Raw genomic sequence first — 21,986 nt, forward strand, 5'->3', positions numbered from 1 at the left:
TTGCGCAAGCTTCGAGATGTGCGCCCCGGACCACTGCTCAAAACAACGGCTTTCTTCATCAGTCTCGAAACCGATGGAGGAAGGGAATCTGTTAATTGAAATGTCACTGTATTTGGTCGCACGTTCTGGGAACAAATATTCCGAAAGTGGCGCTAGATTTAGAATTTATGCTAAGCCGACATGACCTTGATCGACAGATGATCAAGTTATAGGTTTTGATGGTAAGGAGAGGCTGGTGTACAAAACAAGAGCAAAAAAAAGAACGGACGGCTCTTCTGTTCTCCCTTTCTTTCTTTTTACTTTTTGCTCATGTTTTGTACGGCTGCTTTTTCAATACAAAATGTTATACTGTTTGACTTGAAATTCAAAATTATATCACGTTTCCTAACATGAATAACTAAAAGCTTAATTGGTGGAGGTGTTCATGTTCGTGTAGACATTCATGTGGATTTATTCGTGTGGACAGTCTCCTTTGTCTTGCAAGTAAAGTCCGCATCTGAACACGCCGAAGCAAAAAATAAAAAAGCACGGTACTTCGAACATTCCGAATTCCGTGCGACAAACCGATCCTTAAGTCACCGATATGCGACAGCAAGCGGACAGCTTGGGCAGAGTAAGCAGTATTAACGGCTATTCGCTGCATTATAAACGCAGTGGGTGGAACGAGGTGCTAAAACGTAATTACCAACTCAGTAAAGCTTTCGCCTAAAACACTCCAAAGAATTACTTCAAAGACGCTCAGCCATCTCATTATTCACCTCTCTCCGCATTTCTTATCAACCGGACTTACATCGTTCAATGCCGTACACCAAAGAACCCACAGCTGACTCGACGCGAAAAGACCGATGGAATTTTAAAATTCTAGCTCACACAACACGGGCCTCTGAACGCTTTTCCATCGACCGACTCCAATTCACTCCAGACACAGCTGTATTAGATTAGATTAACTTCCTACGTTTCCTTTCGAAGCTACTCCACCCAACGAGAGAAGAATACATAATGTGCTTTTCGCGTCGAGTCAGTCGTTCGAATCTCGTGTCTAAAAAAACCAAACAAACAACAACAAAAGCAATAGCGAGAACAATGAAGACAGCGAGACTACAGTGTTGGCATAGAAAGACAGAGAGATAAGAAAGGACTGCGCAATGACATTTACTAAACCTCTCGGACTAGCCGGCTTCTAGCGCAGCTTCGCCTTCGGGGAAAATTTCAGCCCCACTTTATAAGCTCGGGGGGAAGCGCTTAGCTGAGCGTGACGTCAAGCCATCGCCAGAGGCCGCTGCTAAGAGCGCGCCACTACGCGGCAATCCAATTCCGAGCGTTTTCGTTCAAAACAGGAGGGCAGAAGGGTCAGTACCGTTGGCCTGCCCTCCGCCTTATCAAAAACCATGCAGTGTCTTTGGAATATAACGTAGACGTCGACAGATCAGCGCCTACAAAACTACATTTCTCCAATGTGCAGAAAGCATCCCAACTCAAAGACATCTCGTAAAAGAAAAGAGATCAGAGAAAGGACAATTGCAGGGAGAATCCGGTTTGCTACCCTACACTGCGACACGGGAGAGCGGGAGGTAGAAATCTCAGAAGCAGAGAGAGAGGGAGCCCAGACACTTGCTTACAATTGGTCACGATCACACTACATCATCACAGCACAAGATCACGCGCATCCTAATGAACGCATAATTCAGGCTACAGCCGTTTGTGTAGCTCGGTTGCCTTTAAAAAATGTAGCAGTGCCTTTTTTACCCTTTGCTGCGATGGCTTACGAGGTCGGCATTCACGAATGGTTTACTCTGATAATGGCCTGTTATCAAAGCGCGCGAGCGACATCTCGTAGATGTTTACATACTTTATATGTAAGCTATTCCGTAGCAGCCCTTGTCTACGCAGAGGAGCCGAGTATAGCGCCCAGCCTATCAGTGGACACCACGTGCTAAACACAATCTAGAGAAATTGCCAGAAATCGCTGACGAGAAATTTATAAACGAGGAATATACATGCTCATAGACTTTGTATGGGCTACCGCTTACAGTGCAGGCTTGGCGAGTGTGGTACTGGGCCTTTCTGTGCAAGAAATAAACCTGTGAGGAGGCAAACTTTTTCTACAAGATGTCCCCGGAACGTGTGTATGCGGACAGCCTTAAATCACTCTCTATAATGAACCGGTGATTATAGAAAATTGTTTTCTAGCGATGACGCTCAATCGGAACACCAATCGGAACGACCAATCGGAACAGCGAGCAATGAGATTCTCAAGAAAACAATAAATCAGGAACGTTTCTTGAGCTTAAAGCTTCAAGAAGTCGCCCTCTGATTATCCGACGCCGGCTGTAGCTTCCACACCGGTGCACGGTTTTCGAGCGAGACAATGCTCCATTGCAAAGCCTGGCCGCGCCGGCCGAAGTCCTCGCGTCGAGGGGGCACTCAAGGAGGCGACGGTTCGGGAGAGCTACGAAACCGAGAAGAATGCCAGCTTTATTCGCCAAGTTAGACGGTGAACCGGACAGTTCAAGCTGGCCATCCCCGCACTTTCAAGACATGGCAAGCGCCTCTTCCATTTTCTTTCTTTTACTCGCCCTCGGGCTTTCGCGAGACGAACGTCGCTCTTGATTGAAAAGACTGCTTGGCTTGGAGTATAAGAAAGCGAAAAATAAAAAGCTGTGTACGAGTTTCCCTGTGACGGGCCGCACATAGTGAAGGGCTATTCGAGGAGTCGGCGTAACGCGCGCCGTGTACAAGAGTGCCCGCACTTTACTCGACGCGTCAGGTTGCCGCGTTTCCCGAGTTTTGTTCTTCGTGCAAATGTCCACAGACTTCTGACAAGCAAGCATTACGCGCCTCTCTGCTTTTCTTCTGTAGAGTAAGCTTGGCGTCAATTTTGGAAGCTGGACACGTGTCGAGTGGGCTTTGTCAAGCACTAAAAGCTGCTGATCTGTGCTCGCAGGATGAAAACACTTGGAAGTCTCTCGAGGCGACCGACGTCAAAAGCAACAAAATAGAGGCCCTTCGCACCGAACTACTACAGAAAGCACTCGCGAAATAATGTTCACGTCTCTCTTGGACACAGTACTGCTGACGTAGTACGTGCTCTTGCTTATCACTCGCCGCTCCCTGTACATGTTGACGAACTTGCATTAGCAAGTTGCATTAGCAAGGTGCAGATGTGCTTCTCTGCGGAGCTCCCCCTTATTTTGCTGCAGCGTTGCATCGTGGCGTCATCTAGCGTGCACACGGCGAAATAAGGATGTGGACTCCGAGATTATGGTGCACACATTTGCATCTTTTTTTGATGTTTCATTGAATCTTTGTTGTGTTTAATTATGCATACGACACACAAGAGACACCAGACGAGATGACACAAACCTGTGCAAAGATTAAGTATAACTTGCAATCACGAGTAAAATTGTGTGTTATACTTATCTTGAAGGCAAACATGACACACCGGCGGCTTCAGCCAACAAGCTTCACGAGCCAGTTTAGTATCATTTGTCACGGCGCTCTTTGGCCATACTTGGTCCTCGCGCCATAAAATACCACACGTCATCATCACGAGCCAGTTTAGACGCTATGTAAATCACGCTACTGATGATAGCGTTTCGTCTAAGAGACACAGAAAAAAAGTCACGAGGTAGTGGAATCCTAGCCACTGTGTATCGTTGCGTGCGATGAATGGGCGGGCCAAGAAACATAACTAGCACATACTGTGGTGTACGCATTGCACGTACCTGCATTACACACAACATTACACAGCACACGAATTTCTCTCACACGTATATAACCAGGCTTTGCAGATCCTGCTCAACGAATTTTTCCTCAGCACGTGGGCGACTGGCTCCTTTCCCTCGGCTTCTATTTGCAATGTGGCATCAATAACTACGACTACTACTATGGCAACAGTGAGTGACCTTGTGGAGAGAAACTTCACTCGTGGCCTATTTAGAGTTCCTTTCACTCGACTAGTCTATGGAACATACATGTTTGCTTGGGCTTCCGATTCTGGTTTCATCCTCGATGAACGTTTAGTGCCATTCATCAGGTCGCGCACAACTACCGGACCACAAGGAAAGCCCAAGGGTAATTGGAAAATGAAGAATTGAATGAAATGAACAACACCAAGAAAGGAAAGAACAAGAAAGGAAGCTTTATCCAAAAAAAGAATCGTCTTCATCAAGGCAGTCTCCTTATCCTACAAGTGAGACATACAGTTGGAGCGCTTTTACTGCAAGGTAATACGTCCGACATTATGGCCACTCCTAGTGACCCACTGGACTCAGCACTACAACTAGACTCAACACCGCGACTGAGGACTCCGCCGGAGACACCGACAGCGACAACTCGACGAATCGCTTATAAATTCAGCTTTAGAAAAGATGTTTTTAAGCCGTTGCTCTCCGAAACTTCATTCTATAAGATCCGGGTACTACTCCGATAACTCGACAACAGTCGCCGCTACTACACCAGCACGAGCTACTTTTCAGCCCAGTACATCACACCGGAATAGTGAAGCCACCCGACAGGCGGCGCCACTTGACATTTTCAGCGCACCGATTCGCGCAGAACACGTTTCTCTCAGCGTATCAAGCAAGACCTTCAAAGACTTCGTGAGTCATGATCGCATGACGCCATTTAGACAGGCCGGCGCTTCCGTTGCGAACCATATACGTCTCGAACCAGGAATTACGAACGCGCCAACCGTTGCTGGCGTCGCCGTTTGGCTTTGCAGCGAAGCCGGCTATTCGGGTTTATGAGCGACACTTGCGCACCTCCACGGTTGCGCAGTGGCCTGCACAAGTTTGTGCTCGCACACGCCAACTTGCACACGCCGCCTGACGAGAACTGAACGTGCTTCTACTACGCACGAATTCCGTACCTCACATCAGCAGGCATTGAATACGTTCGCCTCACAGACGTCTCCTTGAATCGCTTCCCTATAGCGCCTTTTTCGCGCGGCTATCGATTTGAGAAATATGTGGCACAGTTTTCGAAACCTCTAAAACGGCACGATCACTCCCCCGACACTCTTTTCCTTTCATCGTGTCTGGTTCCGTCCCTTCTTTTTGTTTGTCTTGTTTTGATTCCAACATGTTATAAACGAAACCAAGAATCAAAACAGAATTCGACACAGAGGGCGAATAAACGGCCCACCCGGGTGCTACTCTCCGAAAATGGCGATGTTGCTTCGTGGGAAAATAATAATAATAAAAAAAGAATGTAGCCCGCGCTTACCTCTCTTGTCGCTCAAATAACGGTAGGACGGTTTTCGTTTTAAAAAGTGTCGGGGTGAGACCAGAATTACATTATAGGGGGGGGGGGGGGGGAGAGAGGAAGGGCCCACCAGAAATGGGAGTGAATGAAGATAATAGGAAGTGAACAAGAAAAAAAAGTGAAACAAGCAGAAGAAACCGTGGGTCGAACGGCCAGCACCATGCCACGTTGAATGACCAATAAATCGTTGAAACTGCCAATGGCCGACTCGCGTGTTTTCACCATCTCCGAAGGCGACGGCCGAACGCTTTTTCTCGTTTTCTTCTTTCTTTCCTTTTTTTTACGTAGTTTCTGTCACACTGTGTTACACTCACGGCAGTTAGGGACTGTTCTTGTTCAATTCTTTCTTTTTTTTTCATCAATGTTTTGCGTTCCGTCTTTATTAGGCATACAGCTGATCACTACGCAAAAAAAAAAAAAAATAAGGAGCATAGAGCACGGGAACAGTTCTTAATATAGCTCCTTTTTTTTCCCACTTTTTTTTTTGTCATCTGAATGTGTTCAATCTACGGCACACGAGAACAGAGAATTCTTTCCTTTTTTTGTCCGAAGTACTCGAGCGTGCGAAGGAGCTGATTGCTTTTCGGCGCGTACATGGCTGTACAGGGATTCAGCCAGGAATTGCCGATTCCTTCGAAAAGAAATATTTAGTTTTTGCGCCTCGAGGATTTTTTTTTCCGAGCCGACGGATTTGCCTCTATACCCTGCCGTTTCTACAAGTTGTCGCTGTTCACCGGACTCCGATTTCTTCATGATGGCTTTGCTATATGACGTAGTAAAGGTTCGAACATATAGCCCAGAAGTTCCTATTTCTCGCTGCCCCTTGAAGAACAATGCAGTCTTTTAGACCAGCGGGCATAATCAAGAGGCAGCATTCGAGGAAATGTTCTGCTTCCTCCTAGTCGTATTCAGGGCTCAACAATTTCTCCATTGATTCTGAGGAAATTGGAAATCTCTATGGAAAATGTCACCGGTCTCTACACTGCAGTGCGTGGGAGGAATTAAAAAAATGGCACAAAACAAAGCAGTTCTTGACCGGCCGTGTTTATTCTGTTTATATTTATGGGCTAACCAGCCCTTACGTGTTGTATGTTTTGTAGGATTTAATGAAGTACGTTCTCATCCAACGTCTCTAAGAGATTTCGGCGCTTCGTAGAGGTGTCGGTTACTCCTCTGCAACGGTGTACGGTAAAAAAGTGAAATACCTTGAGAAGAACAAAGTTACAGTGGTGCAAAAAAGCAGTCACTCACTCATTTTTTCTTGCGCTAAGTACAGGAGGACGCCACATGGACGAAACGGACACCGGATATGAAGTGGACACCAAGTGATGACACACGGGAGCGCTAAACTCGTTCAGATAGATAGATAGATAGATAGATAGATAGATAGATAGATAGATAGATAGATAGATAGATAGATAGATAGATAGATAGATAGATAGATAGATAGATAGATAGATAGATAGATAGATAGATAGATAGATAGATAGATAGATAGATAGATAGATAGATAGATAGATAGATAGATAGATAGATAGATAGATAGATAGATAGATAGATAGATAGATAGATAGATAGATAGATAGATAGATAGATAGATAGATAGATAGATAGATAGATAGATAGATAGATAGATAGATAGATAGATAGATAGATAGATAGATAGATAGATAGATAGATAGATAGATAGATAGATAGATAGATTCGTCTGCTGTTTTGACGTGTATATTAAAAGAAATCGGCTGGCAAAATGAACGTCTGTTGATATACTACGGTAAAACCTCGTTTTAACGAAGTACAAGGGGGAGCCAGAATTCCTTCGTTATATCCACGACTTCGTTATATATGCCTGTTTGTTCAAGAACTTGTAGCTTGCACATATAAACGGCAACAACAACGGCAATTTCGAAAATATCCTGCAGTCTGCCTGGCCACGGTGGACCGGCGTTCCCGCGAGCGCTTCATCGAGTCCAGCAGCCAGATTCAGACGCTGGTGGAGAAGTTCCGCAACGACGGCGCCCGCTACCGCAAGGCGGGCCCCCCGTCGGAGCTGGGCGGCAACCACACGGGAGACGCCGCGCAGTACAAGCTACCGCTGACCGCCTACGGCCAGCCGTCCTGCTGGCAGACCTTCTGGGCCATCTACGGGTGAGGCACTAGACGCGTATAGCATTTCTAAGCGCGGTGGCATTGAAAGAGACGCTAAAGCAAACAATGAGTTGTATGGTATTGGGCCTCGCACGGCGAGGCGGTCGAACGCGAGACCTATACGAGGTGAGGCCTAACGGCCGGGGCCCTGAGCGCCGCAGAGAACCGAGACGCCTTGTTCTGTTGAGGACCAAACGAGAGAGATTATAGTTGGAAACGGTGAAAAATTGGGTTAAAGTGCAGCGCGATAACTGTCTCTCAATAGAGGACACCTCAACCGCGCTGCACTGGGGACCAAACGACGACTGAGTTTATTAGGAGAGGGGGAAGGGATCAGCGTCCGCGCTGATTACAACATTGGGCGCGGCGGTGCGCCAGTGTTCAGGATCAATTCGAAACCGAAACAAGCAGAATACAAGTTGTGCTGTATGTGTGTGTGGTGCACGTTCAAATCCACGACCCAGAGACGATTTCCTCTCGAGTATAACCTCCGTGAATGTCGAAGGCTATGCTATTGCGGGTCTTATACGATGGAAGTGATTGCGGAGCCGGAAGTGAAGTCACGACCACCATGATTTAGACATGACCTCTTATTAAGTTACGTTTTCTACAATACCAAGAAAAAGCGACAGTCATCGTGAAAGGGGTCCTGGTAAGCCACAAAAGGCGCAAAAAACAAAACGCGGGCGACGGCGCCGCCTTGAAGTTGCCGCACGGGCGCAGTGACGCCATGGATTTTGGCGGAGTCTGGAGCCTGGCGGAGTCTGGAGCCTATAGTCGGCGACAACAATAAAAAGTTGCATGTACGCTGCCCAACTAAAACACAGTTTGCATAGATGCGCCAGCCAATTAGGTTCACTTACTTCCGTGACGTCAAGCGGTTTTGCGTTGTTTTAAAACAGCTATTCCTTGTCGTTCAGATCTGTCTTTGTGCCACTGGTTTCAGGATGAAACGTGAATGTCCTGTCAGATACTACGGGTGATCCTGATATCAGGCGCTCAGCCAAAGGCTTGAAACAATGAGCCTTTACTTTACAATCAACCCATATAACATACGTTAGCGGAGTAAAGTGATTAAGCTGTGATCAGGCGCCACTTGGCGATCGGCTGTCTTTCAGAGATGAAGAGTAGGTGCTTCTGTGTTTCTTGTAGGTCGAGCTCGTACCGAATTTATAGGTTGTCACCGACTATAGGTGATTATTTATAGGTATAAATAGACTGCACTGTTTTCCAAATGACCCAAGGAGTGAACTTAGCGAGTTTCGAGAACTTGTACTTCGCCCCCCAGTGACCGAAATCCGAGAAAATACTTTACAATTTATGCCGTCACAATTTGACGTACCGGCACTGCGGGTTCCAGCGCGATGTTTAAAAAAGAAAATATACTTTCACCTTTTCTTCCAGTAAGCAACCTTATACCGCAAAATTAATGAAAATCGAGTTTTAAAAGAAACACGTACAGTGTCAGTCTGAACTTTGTGTTCCCGTATATGAAAGCGTGCACATTTTCGAAATTGGATAACAACCGGTGGGCTTTACGTTTAATAATGGAAGTACCAGCCGAGTTTGAATGCTTTCATCGTTTGTGGTCAGACAAAATGTACATCAGAGGACGTCAGTACGCAGGGGCCAACTGCGGGTATAAAACTGCGGGGAACACGCGGCAACGGTCACGGAACAGCTGCTTTCTGCAGCTGCCGACAGGTGGCGACACAAGTTTATCCGAGCGCTCCCAGCAAAACTGAACTTGTGTGCCGAAGCACGCATGTTCAATCTTGCTAGAAGCGCTTGGATTTAAAGCGGACGGAAGCATCGACTGGTCAGCAGTCTAAATAAGCAAGATCCGTTTAGAGTATTGGTGGAAGATAATCATGGAAGAGATTGATACGACCGGATCCGTTACAGGCATATAGTAGAAGGTGGAGAAGTTATGATTAAGCGAAAAAAAAATTAAGACATGTGTACAATAATGCTGGAATGAAAAGCATACGTATCATACCGGAGTAACTCAAGCAGGCTAGGTGACTATTTGTCACCGTCCCGCTTCAAAGGGGATGCCAATTAATCATCATCATCATCGTCGCCGTCGTACTTGGCAGCAGCTGGCTTCCCCATAGACGAAAACAACTTTGCAGGTGTCATATTTGTAGTGGAGAATAGCAACTGTGGCAAGTGTTATATTTGTAGTGGAGAATATGCATGCAGCGCTGTGGGCACTGCCATCGCTTCGGCGCAATACCCGATCGCTCTCGCGTTGATGATGCAAAGAGCTAGGACTGTTCCTACAGAGCCTCTTTCGATGCCTTGAACGAGTTTTAATAAATCCGCCCTTCACATTGAATGATTCGAACCATAAAATGCGATCGTTCTTTGAAATTTCAGTAACAGCAGGGCAACGGTAAGCTAAAAATAATTTTTATACGTTTTTTAAAGAAAAACGTACGGTCCTGCAAAGGGTACAGACCACAACTGCAGGGATGCTGCAAGTTTCTGTTATGTGTTTCTCATCTTGCTTTCGTTGTCGGCTTAATACGCTAACATACCAACTGTAGCGGGGGAGGGGGGGGGGGGGGGTCTTTTGACAGGCCTAGCATCCATTTGCTCCTACTCCAGTTTCCTGTCGGAGGAACAAATCAATCAATTTTAAACTTTAAGCGGCTCCAGCACTCGTCCCTCGTACGTTACCTTCACTCTTTCTGTGCGAAATATTTTGCAAAGGCTAAGGGAAGAGTGACACTAATAACCTTAATTGGTGGATCACTTTCTACATCGTGGGCGTACAGCCAACGTGGAATGATCGAATCGAACCCCTCCCTGTATTATAGAACGTTCCCGTACTGAACAATTCACCTCGAATCACTGATGATTTATTCGCATCCCCTTCGAAACGGGGCGGCGACAAATAGTGACCTAGCCTGCTTGAGCCAATCAAGCAATATGTAAATCAGTTCAGCATTTTGTCTAGTTTCTCCTCACTATTTTATATGTTCCTTAAAACATCTTTATCTACCTTGTATAGTTACCTATGCCTGTAACGGATCCACTCCTCCCAATTTCTTCCCTGCTGAATGACAGCGTCATGCCTCGACAGAAGTGGTCGCTACGCTTCATGATCGTGCATATCAATACTTTGAAAGTGTAGCCCATCGACCAGTCGATGAGCGGCGCTGTGTTCAACCCGGTGTAATGGGAGAAAAGTTTGAGAATATGGAGGTTGACCAGGCGAAGTTTTAACACAAGTGTATGACAAAAACTCGTCTGGCCGGGAGTAATGATAGCCATAAGAATAAGCGGACGCTGTCCACAAACACGAAATGAAAAAAACAAAACATTTCGGTTCCCATAGGGGCGGAGCCTTGTTCACAATACAGGAGCCCTGTGAATGACCCTTATGGAAGCCGAAACGTCATTTTCTTTACTCCTTTGTGCTCGTGGTCGGCGTCCGCTTCTTCTTTCGACAACGCGAAGTCTCAGTTAGCGAGGTAGCAGCAGTACCTGATATCACTAAGACAGTTGTCTATATATATCCACAAATACATCGGCGCGGAAACGACGACGAATGCTAGACATTGGGGAATGGACAAAGAAAGCGTCGCTTTAGCCCCTTATGGACACGACATATAAACATCCAGAATTTTAAAAATATTTTCTATCTAAACGTGCAAACCACATCAGAATAAGCATAATCAACCAAAAAGAAAAATATATTCTGCGTAATTTTTTTTTCAGCAATAGGGGGAAAACCCCCAGGCAGGAAACTGGAAGTCGGCTTCACCCCAAGCCACTTAAAGCTTCGTTTTCAATTTCTATAGACTGCTCTAACCATATGTGAAGCATAGGTGTACATTTCATTTGCTTTGTATAGCATGTGTGACACTACTGCAGCTGGATATCTTGCATGGGCCTGTCTCCGTTGACCTTGCTGTCAAAAGACAGTGAGTCGCGTGCCAAACTTCTCTCCCTCGTCTGGTGTTCCTGCGCTAAACCAACAAATAACGCTTGCTGCCTGTAATGCAGTAGTGTTGGCCGAAGGCATTTAGCAAGAACCTTCGTACTTATAACTGAAACTCGCCACCGGTATTGTACGTGCCGGAGCAACTTATCGGGATTCTACGAAGGACAAAGACGCTTCCCACGTGGAGTTGGAAGACTTTTCCCACGAGAGGCTGACAAGTTCCACTCCCTGCCACCGCATCCAATGGCGTATGCGAAAAGGAGCGATCGATTCGGGAGTCGAAAACGTTCTTTGCGCTTAGCGGGTTTATCGACTCGCTTTGGGAGAGTCTTGTGAAGGACGCTCTTCTTATCGCTGTATACCGGAGTACTCAGTGTGTTTACGGAAAAGTTGGCGGAAGTGCTAAAGAACACTTTGATGGTGGAATAAAAAAAAATATTCCGCTTGTTGTTTGAGCAGCGGATGTGTAAGCTACTTGATACCGACAGGCGTGCGCAAGATGCATTAGGAACTTCAAGGTTTGGGAACTGACAGCGTTTGTCCAGGAAGGCCCGGGGATTGGGGTGCTCCATAGAAGCCAAACCGGCAAAATCCAAACCTGGCGCATGCGTAGGCGTAATACCGTTCCGTATTACGCAGCGTTGACACCCCAAAGAACAGCGAAAACGTTTTTCATGCCTCAGTGTCGTTTGTACACTGACAGCGAGGTCTAGTTTTGTGTACACAGCCGCACAACCAGCAGATTCCCAACAGGCTCTGACAGGATTCAGCGTCGGGCTGGGCACCGGAAAAAAGAACACCTCGCTGGAAGAAGATGCCGGATGCTTCATACAAGCAGTTATATACGCAACCCCAACATCCAGCAAGCATGCTGATTTCCAACAAGTTTCAAAACGGTTCCAACAAACAGAGCCACCATCTTCCCGAATCATCGTTCGATGGATAGTGCTGCCTGTATCAACTGTGTCACCTGTATGTTACTCGTGCACGATCGTCTGCTGAAAAAGAAATTATAGCATAAAACTATACTTTTTCTTGTCACAGTGACAACGGGGCTTATTGCTACTATGTCAGATGTTGCTTGCTTTGTTATGATAGCTTTTATGCACATGTGTGTGATTCCCCTGCAAAGTGGTAAACACATGCGTGTCAACTAAGTCGCAACATTTGGACGACGCATCGTAAAGAGAGCTGCTCTGTTGGAAACATTTTGGAGGCTGCTTGGATGCCTTGTTGGCAAGAGCCAGCCGTAAGACGGATCGAATGCTGTTCCGCGCTTTTCGAGCAAACGCATGTCGGACGACGCACAGGAAACACAGCTGACCGGACTGCAAGAACGTACCAGCAACTTGCTGGAAATTTCATGGGTGTGCTGTCTGCCAGTCCGTACGACTCATCGCGTAAGCTGCTAAGCAACTGTTTGGTAAACACATTCGCGTCAAAACCATCCTATCTAGCGGGCAGCAAGACGGCTGCTCAGACTTTAGGAACCTGCTAGCGCATGTTGGAAACCTGATGGAATCTTGATGGGAGCTTGTTGCGGGGCTTGTTTGGTTGGCACAAACAGTCGTGCCAACAAACCGTCCAACCAATTTACACCACCTCATCTGTCGGGCGACGCACTCGAAAGATGGCTGCTTGGGCTGTTGGAACTTCTTGAAAACCTGCTTTAAAACTTGTTGGTTGTGGTTGTTCAGACAACTTGTCGCGCGAATTAAACGAATAATTGTGCGCACCTTTCTCGCGCACATCGCGCGGCGCAGCGTATACGAAACGGCAGGCGCCGCGTCTCGAAAGAATGGCTGCTCTGGCGGTTAGAATTTCCTGGTACTTGATTGAACCTCACGGAATCTTTCGGCAACTTCTTAGACGAGCCTGATGACATCACTAATCGTGCACTGGATCAGACACCAAATCGCACCGCATGTTTTCTGCTTTATCTTGTTTGTTTGTTTGCTTGCCTGCTTGTTGTTTGTTTGTCTGTTGCGTGCCCTTCATGCAACGCACCACCTTATACTGTCACTCTATATGCTGCACGTGCGTCTTCACGATCGCAGGCGGCTGTGGGCCTCTACGTTCAACTGCAACGGGCGCGCGTTCGGCCAGCTGGCACTGCGGCTCGTCCTGATGCCGGTGCTGTTCGCCGTGCTGCTGTTATTCTACTTCCCGCTGTCCGGCTACCAGCAGAGCTTCCTCACCCGCAACGGACTGTTCCTCTCCTGCTTCATGGCGGCCACGTTCGGATCGGCCGCCATCACGGCTCTCACCTGTGAGTGCTCGCTGTTCTGCAGGGCTCAGATTTGTTCGTTGCTCGATCATCGGTCATACGAATCAATGAATAGTTATTAAAGCGAAAGCATTTTATGACCCATAAAGCGGGAAATCCGGCGGCGTGGCTGGAGATGGTACAAAAAGTCACGTGGTCACAGAGACGCACCGCGCCGATGGCCGGTCTATATATAGCGCAGCGCGTCGCGGCGCTGCCAGTCGGCGCGGTGATTTCGTCGAGTTCGGTCGTGCGCTCCGGTAAACGAACCTTCGATTAGTCAGTAGCGGCGCCCGGTTCCTTTGGACGTCCACGTGAGGACGCGAACGAGGCCGTGGCAATGCTTTCGCATTCATCCATGTAGGGATACCTAAGTGCCCTTGAATTTTTTTACAACGAAAAGATGCTGCGAAGAGGGCCAGGGAAGAAGATGTGCTATACGTAACTATCCTGGCTTCCTCGTATACAACACACGGAGGGAAACTGCAGCGGCAGGGGTAAAACGGACGCAGTTATGCATCTTTAAATGAAACAAAACATCGAAATGTACAAAAAAAAAAAACTATCCGAACCGCCGCGGTAGCTTACTGGCGATGGCGTTGTTCTGCTAAACTCGAGGTCGCTGCTTCGATCCCGGCCGCGGTGGTCGCATTTTGATGGAGGCGATATGCAAAAGTGCTGCATGTACTTAATTTAGGTGCCCGCGTAAGGAACCCCGGGTGGTCAATATTATTTACTAGTCTCCCACTGCGGCTTTCCTCATAATCAGACCGTTGTTTTGACACGTAAAACCCAATAAATAATTGTTTTAGATATTCGTGTACGTGGTGAAAGTAACGTTTCACGTTTCAAGACTTTCACTACGGCGTGCCTCATAATCAGATCGTTGGTTTGACACGTAGAACCCAAGAATTTAATTAATTGCTTTAAATATTCGTGTACGTACCTACGTGGTGAAAGCATCCGTTTCATGTTTCTTGTTGCGAAAAGCGATTTTCTTTGCCTAAACACAGAGATGGAGATGTGCTACCACAGGGCGCTACCTGGTATAAGGATGCTACGTCTTGAAATTTCATGTCATCTCACGGTATTCTAAACACACTCCGTGGGTGGCTTTCGTCGTCTCTGACCACACAACGGCCTATAGATCATCATGGTGTCGCTTTTTACAAGACTGACGGTAAGATAACCATTAAACCACTTCCATACATTTCGGCAACATCCCGACTTCTTGTTCGTGGTGGGATATTTATGTAATTGGCTTCCGAGCTAACTTTGGAAAGAGCTAGTATTGGAAACAATGTGAATTATTAGGTAGAGCTCTTCAAGAGGTTTATTAACCTCGCGGGACCATCGATCGACCGACACGACCGTCAACACCATTTCGCGGTTACGAAACTACTTTACAAAACTACAGTTACGAAACTACCGACGGCACGCGCATGCGTACAGAGAGTACTGTACTCTTGTCCGAGAGTCGCTATTCTGTTAAGCTCCATATATCAGCTGTCGCTTATCCGCTCCCAAAAGCAAATAAAAATGTGCACACGTGCTCCTGTGCGCACTATGGCTACAAAAAACGGGTGCAAACAATGGCTGTCCCATAAATGCTATAACATTAACGGTACTTAAAGGCCCATTAAAAGATTGCGGTAACTGGAAGAGGAGTTTAATGGCAAATATATACAAAAACTGTGGCTAGAAATCGGGCTATCTTATTACAATTTAGAAAGTTTATAGAAAGATGAAGCCTTGCTTCGGCCCAAACCACTGTTTTTCCAAATCAAGTTCGAGAAAAGATTCCAGGAATTTTCTCACTAAACAGCATTATGCTGTTTTTTTATTATTATTATTGCTTAAATATGCCTTATAGTCGAGTTCCGTGCAGCCAGTAGGATATCGTGCAGCGCGAGAATTCGGTTTATCCTGTTGCATTACGTTCTTTTTTTTATATTTTTCTCCGAGAAGTCAAAATTCCAATCATGTCGGTGATCACGCTTTGAAGAACAGTCGGCGCGTAGACGATCAACGTCTGTCGATATAAGGACTTAAAACGCCGCGTAAGCCTTAGGATAACAGAAAGAAAGAGAACAATTATGGCCGACGAGGGCACAAAGAAGCAGTAATACTCGCTTAGATTAAAGAAAAACAAAACGCTAGCGAGACTGCGCAAGAAAAAAAATATAGCAATCAGTTCGTAGAGCTTTAAGGTAGAATTGATTTCTGTTGGCACAGCGCTGTATCGACAACAGTCGTCGCCCCACGTTCGAAAGCCGACGGCACCGCCGAAAAATCAATCTCGGCGGCGGCGACTTGAGAGAGTGCTGTGGATTGTCAGTCGAAGGGGTTTTAGAGTGAGGTTCACTGAAAATAAAAGCATGCACATAAAGCGTACAGGTAATCTTCTCTAACTAAACCCTAATTGGAAACTGATGGGGAAAACAGCGATCGGCAACCGGTAAACCAATTCACTGCAGATAACTTATCAGGCCTACTTAAAAGGAGTGCGGATGTTAAATTTATAGATCTTCATTTTAATTTATCTTTTCGGCCGTTAAATGAAGGTTCCTGGACGTCGAAACCCTCGGAAGGATACCAGCAAGGCGCGGAGTGCTCTACATGTTTTCTATAATAGCTTTTCGACGAACCAGTCTCTATTTAGTTTTTCGGGAGTTGTACGCGTGATGACGTCATGACTCTGAAAGTAGTGACGTGGCACAGTACACCGGTGACGTTATGTCACTCACTCCGGCTGGCTCGGTCACCTGTTATGCCGCTACATCGGGCGATGCAACAAGCGGTTTACATACACCGTAATTTGTAAATAAATAATGAAGTTTAGTGGTAATACGTGCCAAAACAACGATGCAATTACGAGGCACGGCGTGAGTGGAGAACTCCGGATTAATTTCGACCACCTGGGTTTCTTTAACGTGAGCCCGAATAGTGCACGAGCGTTTTTGCATTTCGCTTCTATTGAAATGCAGCCGCCACTGCCGGAGTCGCACCAGCGACCCCGAGATCAGCAGCGATACGCCATAGTCACTACAGGCTATATACACCTATATAGCGTAAGGTCTGTTATAGGGTTCTTCGATATCTTCCTTCGCTCGTATACGTCTACCATTCGTTAAGCTTCATTTCTCTTATCTGCCTTTTTTTTATTCTTTTATCACGCGGAAGTTTACGCATAGGTTATAACGCATAAACAGAGTTTCAGCTTGTCCGCAAATCTCCTGCCGTTTGCGGTTTACCGGGTTACCGTACGTGTATGGCAGAAAAAACGCTGCTAATGACACCGTGTGACGCTTCTTCCAACCACAATTCCTTTGACACGCATTCGTGTTACACGAGGGTTCTTGTCGAAAAAAAAAACTGTAATAGTGCAACGCGTTCACGATTACGCCACTGTCGAATCATTACGCCAGCAGCGAAGTAGAATGCACTTGTTCACTGCAATAATAGCTCTGTGTCTGTCTGGTACAGTTCCGCCCCACAAGGTGGCGCCACGAACTCTGCCTCTGACGTTTACGTCTGCGGTGACCCATTTTTCGAATGTCGACGCTTTTTATTCGCTTCTCCTAGCCGCACTATGCTGTTCGAATGGTTCGGGTGACAAAAACGGGAGGAAATAGTTCTCGCACGACAAACACTGTAATGACAGGAAAATGTAATTTGAACAAGGAAGGGACGAACCAGCCCAAAAACGTCGGACACAGTTACTGATTAAGAGTCGGTTCTTCAATGCAGTTTTAGTGTGGCCGTGTGATGGAGGCCTTCACGCATTCATTTAGCCTCTATAACGTATAGTTTTAACTATTCTAACCCATTTTGCGAAAGTTTCCGGACAAGTTATAACTAAATGTTATGGAGGTTAATAAATGCGCCAAGGCCTCCATCACACAGCAACAGTAAAACTGCGTTGAAGAAATGACTCTTAATCAGTAACTGTGCCCGAAGTTTTCAGGCTGGTTCGTCCCTTCTTTGCTTTGTTCAATTAAATTTTCCCGTCATTAGAGTGTCTGTCAGCGCGAGAACTATTTCTTCTCGTTTTTGTCACCCGAAACATTCGAACAGCATACTGCGGCTTAGGAAAGCGTATAAAAAGCGTCCTGAGACCAAAACGAGTACGTCTGCGCCCACGGCAAATTCAAACTTATTTTACAAGTGTCCGGCCGGAGAAGCCAGCCGACAAAGGTATATTATGCGGCTAGTACAGGAGTACGTACGGTATAATTTGACAGTAAATCGCCAGAAGGAATTGCTGTATCTTAATAGCTTAACCCTAACCAGTTACGCCTTTACATAAAGCCCGTATATAGTGTTCTGCCCGAGTGCGTCTTTGTGCGTCCCCCTCAGCGAGGCATATGTCATGCTCTAAAGAGCTGCAGATTTTGACAGTCTAATATCGCCCGATTCAGACGTATAAGCAGAGCGAGCAATAATTTAGCATGACTTATAAAAGCTACCAAACAAGTAGGGATAAGTGAAAGCGGCGTGTCTGTTTCATTCGTGGCTGTCACGGAGGCTAACAATAATTACAAATAAATAAAAATACAACAGGCAATAGAATGACATACATCGGCGACCCCTTTTTCAACGCCATTTCAACCGTATTCTAAGTAGGTCACGTCGTGCGTTTAACAAAATGAAACCAGATGGAAAACCACGCGTTTACATTCATCGCCGATTCTCAAGCCGGACATATTTTTTCGCTTAAATCTCATCTTGAACGTCTGAAAAGCGTGGAAGCTAAAAAGATGACTTCGTAGAGCGAGAAATGGATTTAAACGTTAAATATATCTCGTCCAAGTGGCATGTTTCTTCTTGTTACTTCTGCCTACACTATTCGTTTTAACAAGTCATTCAGTTAAGAACAAACAAAAGTTGCAAATCGCAGCAGACGAAACAGACCAATGAGACAGGCGGCAAGATAGAAAAGAATGAATATAAAATAGGGACGTGTATGAATAAACGAAGCAAGTTCTGGTCACGTGGATTCTTTAAACGAGACCGAGACAAAAAAAAAAAAAAAAACTCATACCACAAACTTTCCCTATGTCGGTCAGGGAAAACTGGGTCAGGTGTTTTCACGCGAATAAAGGAAGCCGCCATTTTTGCGCCAGGGTTAAGCACAGCTCAACACGCGTATGCGAAATCTTTCTTTCGCTCTTAGAACACAAAATATACAAGCAGAATATTTCGTCAGCCCGCCAATTCATTCGTGTCCAAAGCAGAAGTCCGTTTCGCGCTTTGTTCGTCTGCCCCGCCCGTACATTTGTCGAGCAGACGGCATCCGGCAACGGACGCAGACGACGTTTCCGTATAGCAGTTCCTTTTTTCTTTTCTTTTTTTATTTTCTAGCAGAAAACGGCTCGTTTCCATCACACACGCGACGCGCACATAAACGCGGAGGCACGGCTTCCAACACGGGTCTTTAGCCACTGTCGTTCTCGCGTGCAAGAGGCTTAAACAAACAGGGCGTTTGTTTGGACACCGAGTAGTCACTTAAAAGAAGCCGAACGATAGGGACGACTTCTGTTTCTCTCGTTCGCTAGCAGACGACGTTCGCCATAGCAGACGACTTCGCACACGCTATACGCAAGTATAGAGCGCGTTTGTTTTGAAGTTCCCGCCGCCGCCGCCGCCTCCGCTTTGCTGCTGCTGCCGCTGCTACCGGCCCCGCGGAGGTTGTGTTACGGTCCCATGCGCGGTCATTTTTGTGCAGAGTATACCGTTATAAGCGAAGCGGCGACGCCTGAAACGACAGCGCTACTGCATCGTCGGCGGCAGCAAAAGGGAGACAAGCCGCGCGTCTTGTGCTTTTACGCCGAACAGCGAGCACGGGAGCGGCAACAAGCTAGGAAAACGCCGCTTCCTCGCCCGCCTCCTGTGCCGTACACGCGAGCGAGCGCGAGCTTGCGCTCTCTCCACACTTAGCGCCCCGGTCACGGGTAATTTCACACCACCACCGGCTCACATGTCTCTCTGTATGCTATACCCCCCCTCCTGCAACGGTGGTAGCGGTTCTGGCCAGGAAGCCGTGCCGCGTATTATTTCGGTTGTTTTAATTGCTCCCCTCTGTGTATGACCTGTCGGAAGTGGTCCGACAACCCCTTTCTGCCGTTTCCACTGCTTTCAATAGTACCTTGCTTATTCACTGCGAGGCGGCGTGCGGCTGAACTTTCATTTTCTAATGCGCTAAAACCAATGCATGTTTGCTTTATTCTCATGTTTCCAGTATCAGGCAGTATCAATATCATAAAACGTACGGATATAACATCGTTGTATCGCTCCAAATTCCCTTTTCCAGATTTCGTAACAAACCCACGAACTTCGCCGTGCGGTAGTAAATGGCGCGAAACTAACTTCTGATGTTCTATAGTCTCACATTCGTGTACTTTTAAGTACAGTTCAAACGTTTAGAGATATTAATTCCCCAACTTTGCGGAGAAATGCATTGGTGTTCCAGTTACTTTCTTAACAAAACGTCGTTTTATGCATTAAAGCACAAAAGTAACTGGAACGCCATATGCATTTCTCCGCAAAGTTCGGGAATTAACATCTCGAAACTGGTGTCATCGTGAGAATTTGTTCGAAGTGGATCCGCCTTGCGAACTCCACGGCTTGAATTTGTAAATTGCAATATGGACCATAAGGTAGTTAAAAACTTAATTAGTGAATTTTGCTAATTAATCGATTATGCATTTAAATTTTTGGGCAAGTAATGTCAGCCTCTTCGAGTAGACCAGCTCATGAACTATAGAATTTTGCAAGCTGCCACAGGCAACCTTTACAATTTTTTTGAAGTGTTCGCTGAAACACCCGGTATACGCACGCCCTTTTTCAGACGCCCCGCACCGGACACGGTACTACCAGGAGAGCAGGGAAGGCAAATACCGAGGCCCGCTGTTTGTTTTCACCCACACGCTATTCAGCATCCCGCTCAGCCTGATCAGCGTCTTTGCCGGCGCCACCATCATCTACGCGTGAGTGCAGAACTTGGCTGTCTTTTGAAATATCGCTATTCACTTCGAAGTATCGCCCTTTGGTCGTACCTGGCTCTCGCGCCATAGAAAAAAGAAAGAAAGAAAAAGAGCAGATACTGAGTGTTTTATAAGTAGAAGCGTCAGGTTTACATGCGTTTTCCAAGCAAATTGCTTTCTGATTTCCGCTAGAAGTTGGCGAATACGTTGCATTTTGCAGTGGATTAAATTTATTCATGCGCTGAATTGGGAACTTTAGCTACCTGCTTCGTCCACTGCAAAACCGAAGTGCGTGTCGTCTTCGGTGACGCCACTCAGAAACTTGTGTTGATTACGGTGCACTAAAGCGGTGTCCCCATCTGTCACCGCTAAGTTAGAAACGCGCGTTCCACCGTAAACACCGACAGATGGCACCACCGTTCCTTTGCAGCGAAATCAACACTTCACGGGTACCGAGACGAGGCTCACTTCAGGTTTATTCTGAATGAAGTTGACAAGTAGTACTCGCAACGTGTTAGAAAATATAACCAACTGCAAGATGCAACCTCCGCGCGAAATTGCGGTGGAGATCAGACAGAGCTTTAGCTGGAAGATTAATGTATGCCTAGCGACGCTCATATTTATGCGACACTCAACATAATCGTTATCATTCCAACTTGTCTGCGCTATATGAATGCGAAAGCATTATATGCCCGATTACGCGAAAACCTGGCGTCGGCGGCGGCGGCGGTGTGACCAAGCGATGGTAGCAAAAATGGCTGACGGTGCAGAGACGGTGCAATGCTCGGATTGACGTCAAATGTCTGAGAGAGGCTCGTGTAAACAAATTAGTGGCTTTGAAGAGAACACTTGGTAAATGTCGGTCTCGGTGAGAATTGAACCCGGGCGTCCGGGGTGCGAGACAAGCACGCTTCCCCTACACCAAGGCAGCCACACGGTTCTGGCTGAGTAAAGGTGTTGCTCAACGTGACGTGTGCGTCATTGCACACGTCACGTTGCAGCCATCTGGCTGACTAAAGATGTGGCCTATTTCACCAAAGGGACTATAATGCTTTCGCATTCCCACACGTAAGCAGTCTTAAGTCTCTCTGCCGAACTTTTTTGTTTCTTCATTTTTTTTCTTTTTACTTGTGGACGTTTTATACAGGTGATTCTGGTTTACTTATGATGTTTCTGGTACTGATCAAGCTGTCTGTTGCGTTTCTTCGTAACTTTGCGTCTGGCAGTTGTATAGCTGTTTCAGCAACTTGCTTCTCAATACTATTTCTATGGTTTCGCGCTCTCTGATGCTGTCAAAGCTATTCTAAGGAGGTTGACGATTCCTCGAGCCTCTTCACTGCGGCTTTTGTCGTTTTCGATGGCCTCC

At 46.5% G+C, this 21,986-nt stretch overlaps 1 protein-coding gene across 1 annotated transcript in view; it reads left to right on the plus strand.

Annotated features, from left to right (window-relative positions):
• LOC119433834 (ATP-binding cassette sub-family G member 5-like) overlaps positions 1–21,986 on the plus strand; it is a 77,953-nt gene that overhangs the window by 51,921 nt on the left and 4,046 nt on the right. Inside the window, 3 exon segments of the mRNA XM_037701096.2 lie at positions 7,188–7,413; positions 13,426–13,637; positions 20,485–20,623. Coding sequence (XP_037557024.1) covers positions 7,188–7,413; positions 13,426–13,637; positions 20,485–20,623 — 577 coding nt within the window.

Source organism: Dermacentor silvarum, chromosome 11 (assembly GCF_013339745.2).
Source record: "Dermacentor silvarum isolate Dsil-2018 chromosome 11, BIME_Dsil_1.4, whole genome shotgun sequence".
Taxonomy (NCBI): Eukaryota; Metazoa; Arthropoda; class Arachnida; order Ixodida; family Ixodidae; genus Dermacentor; species Dermacentor silvarum.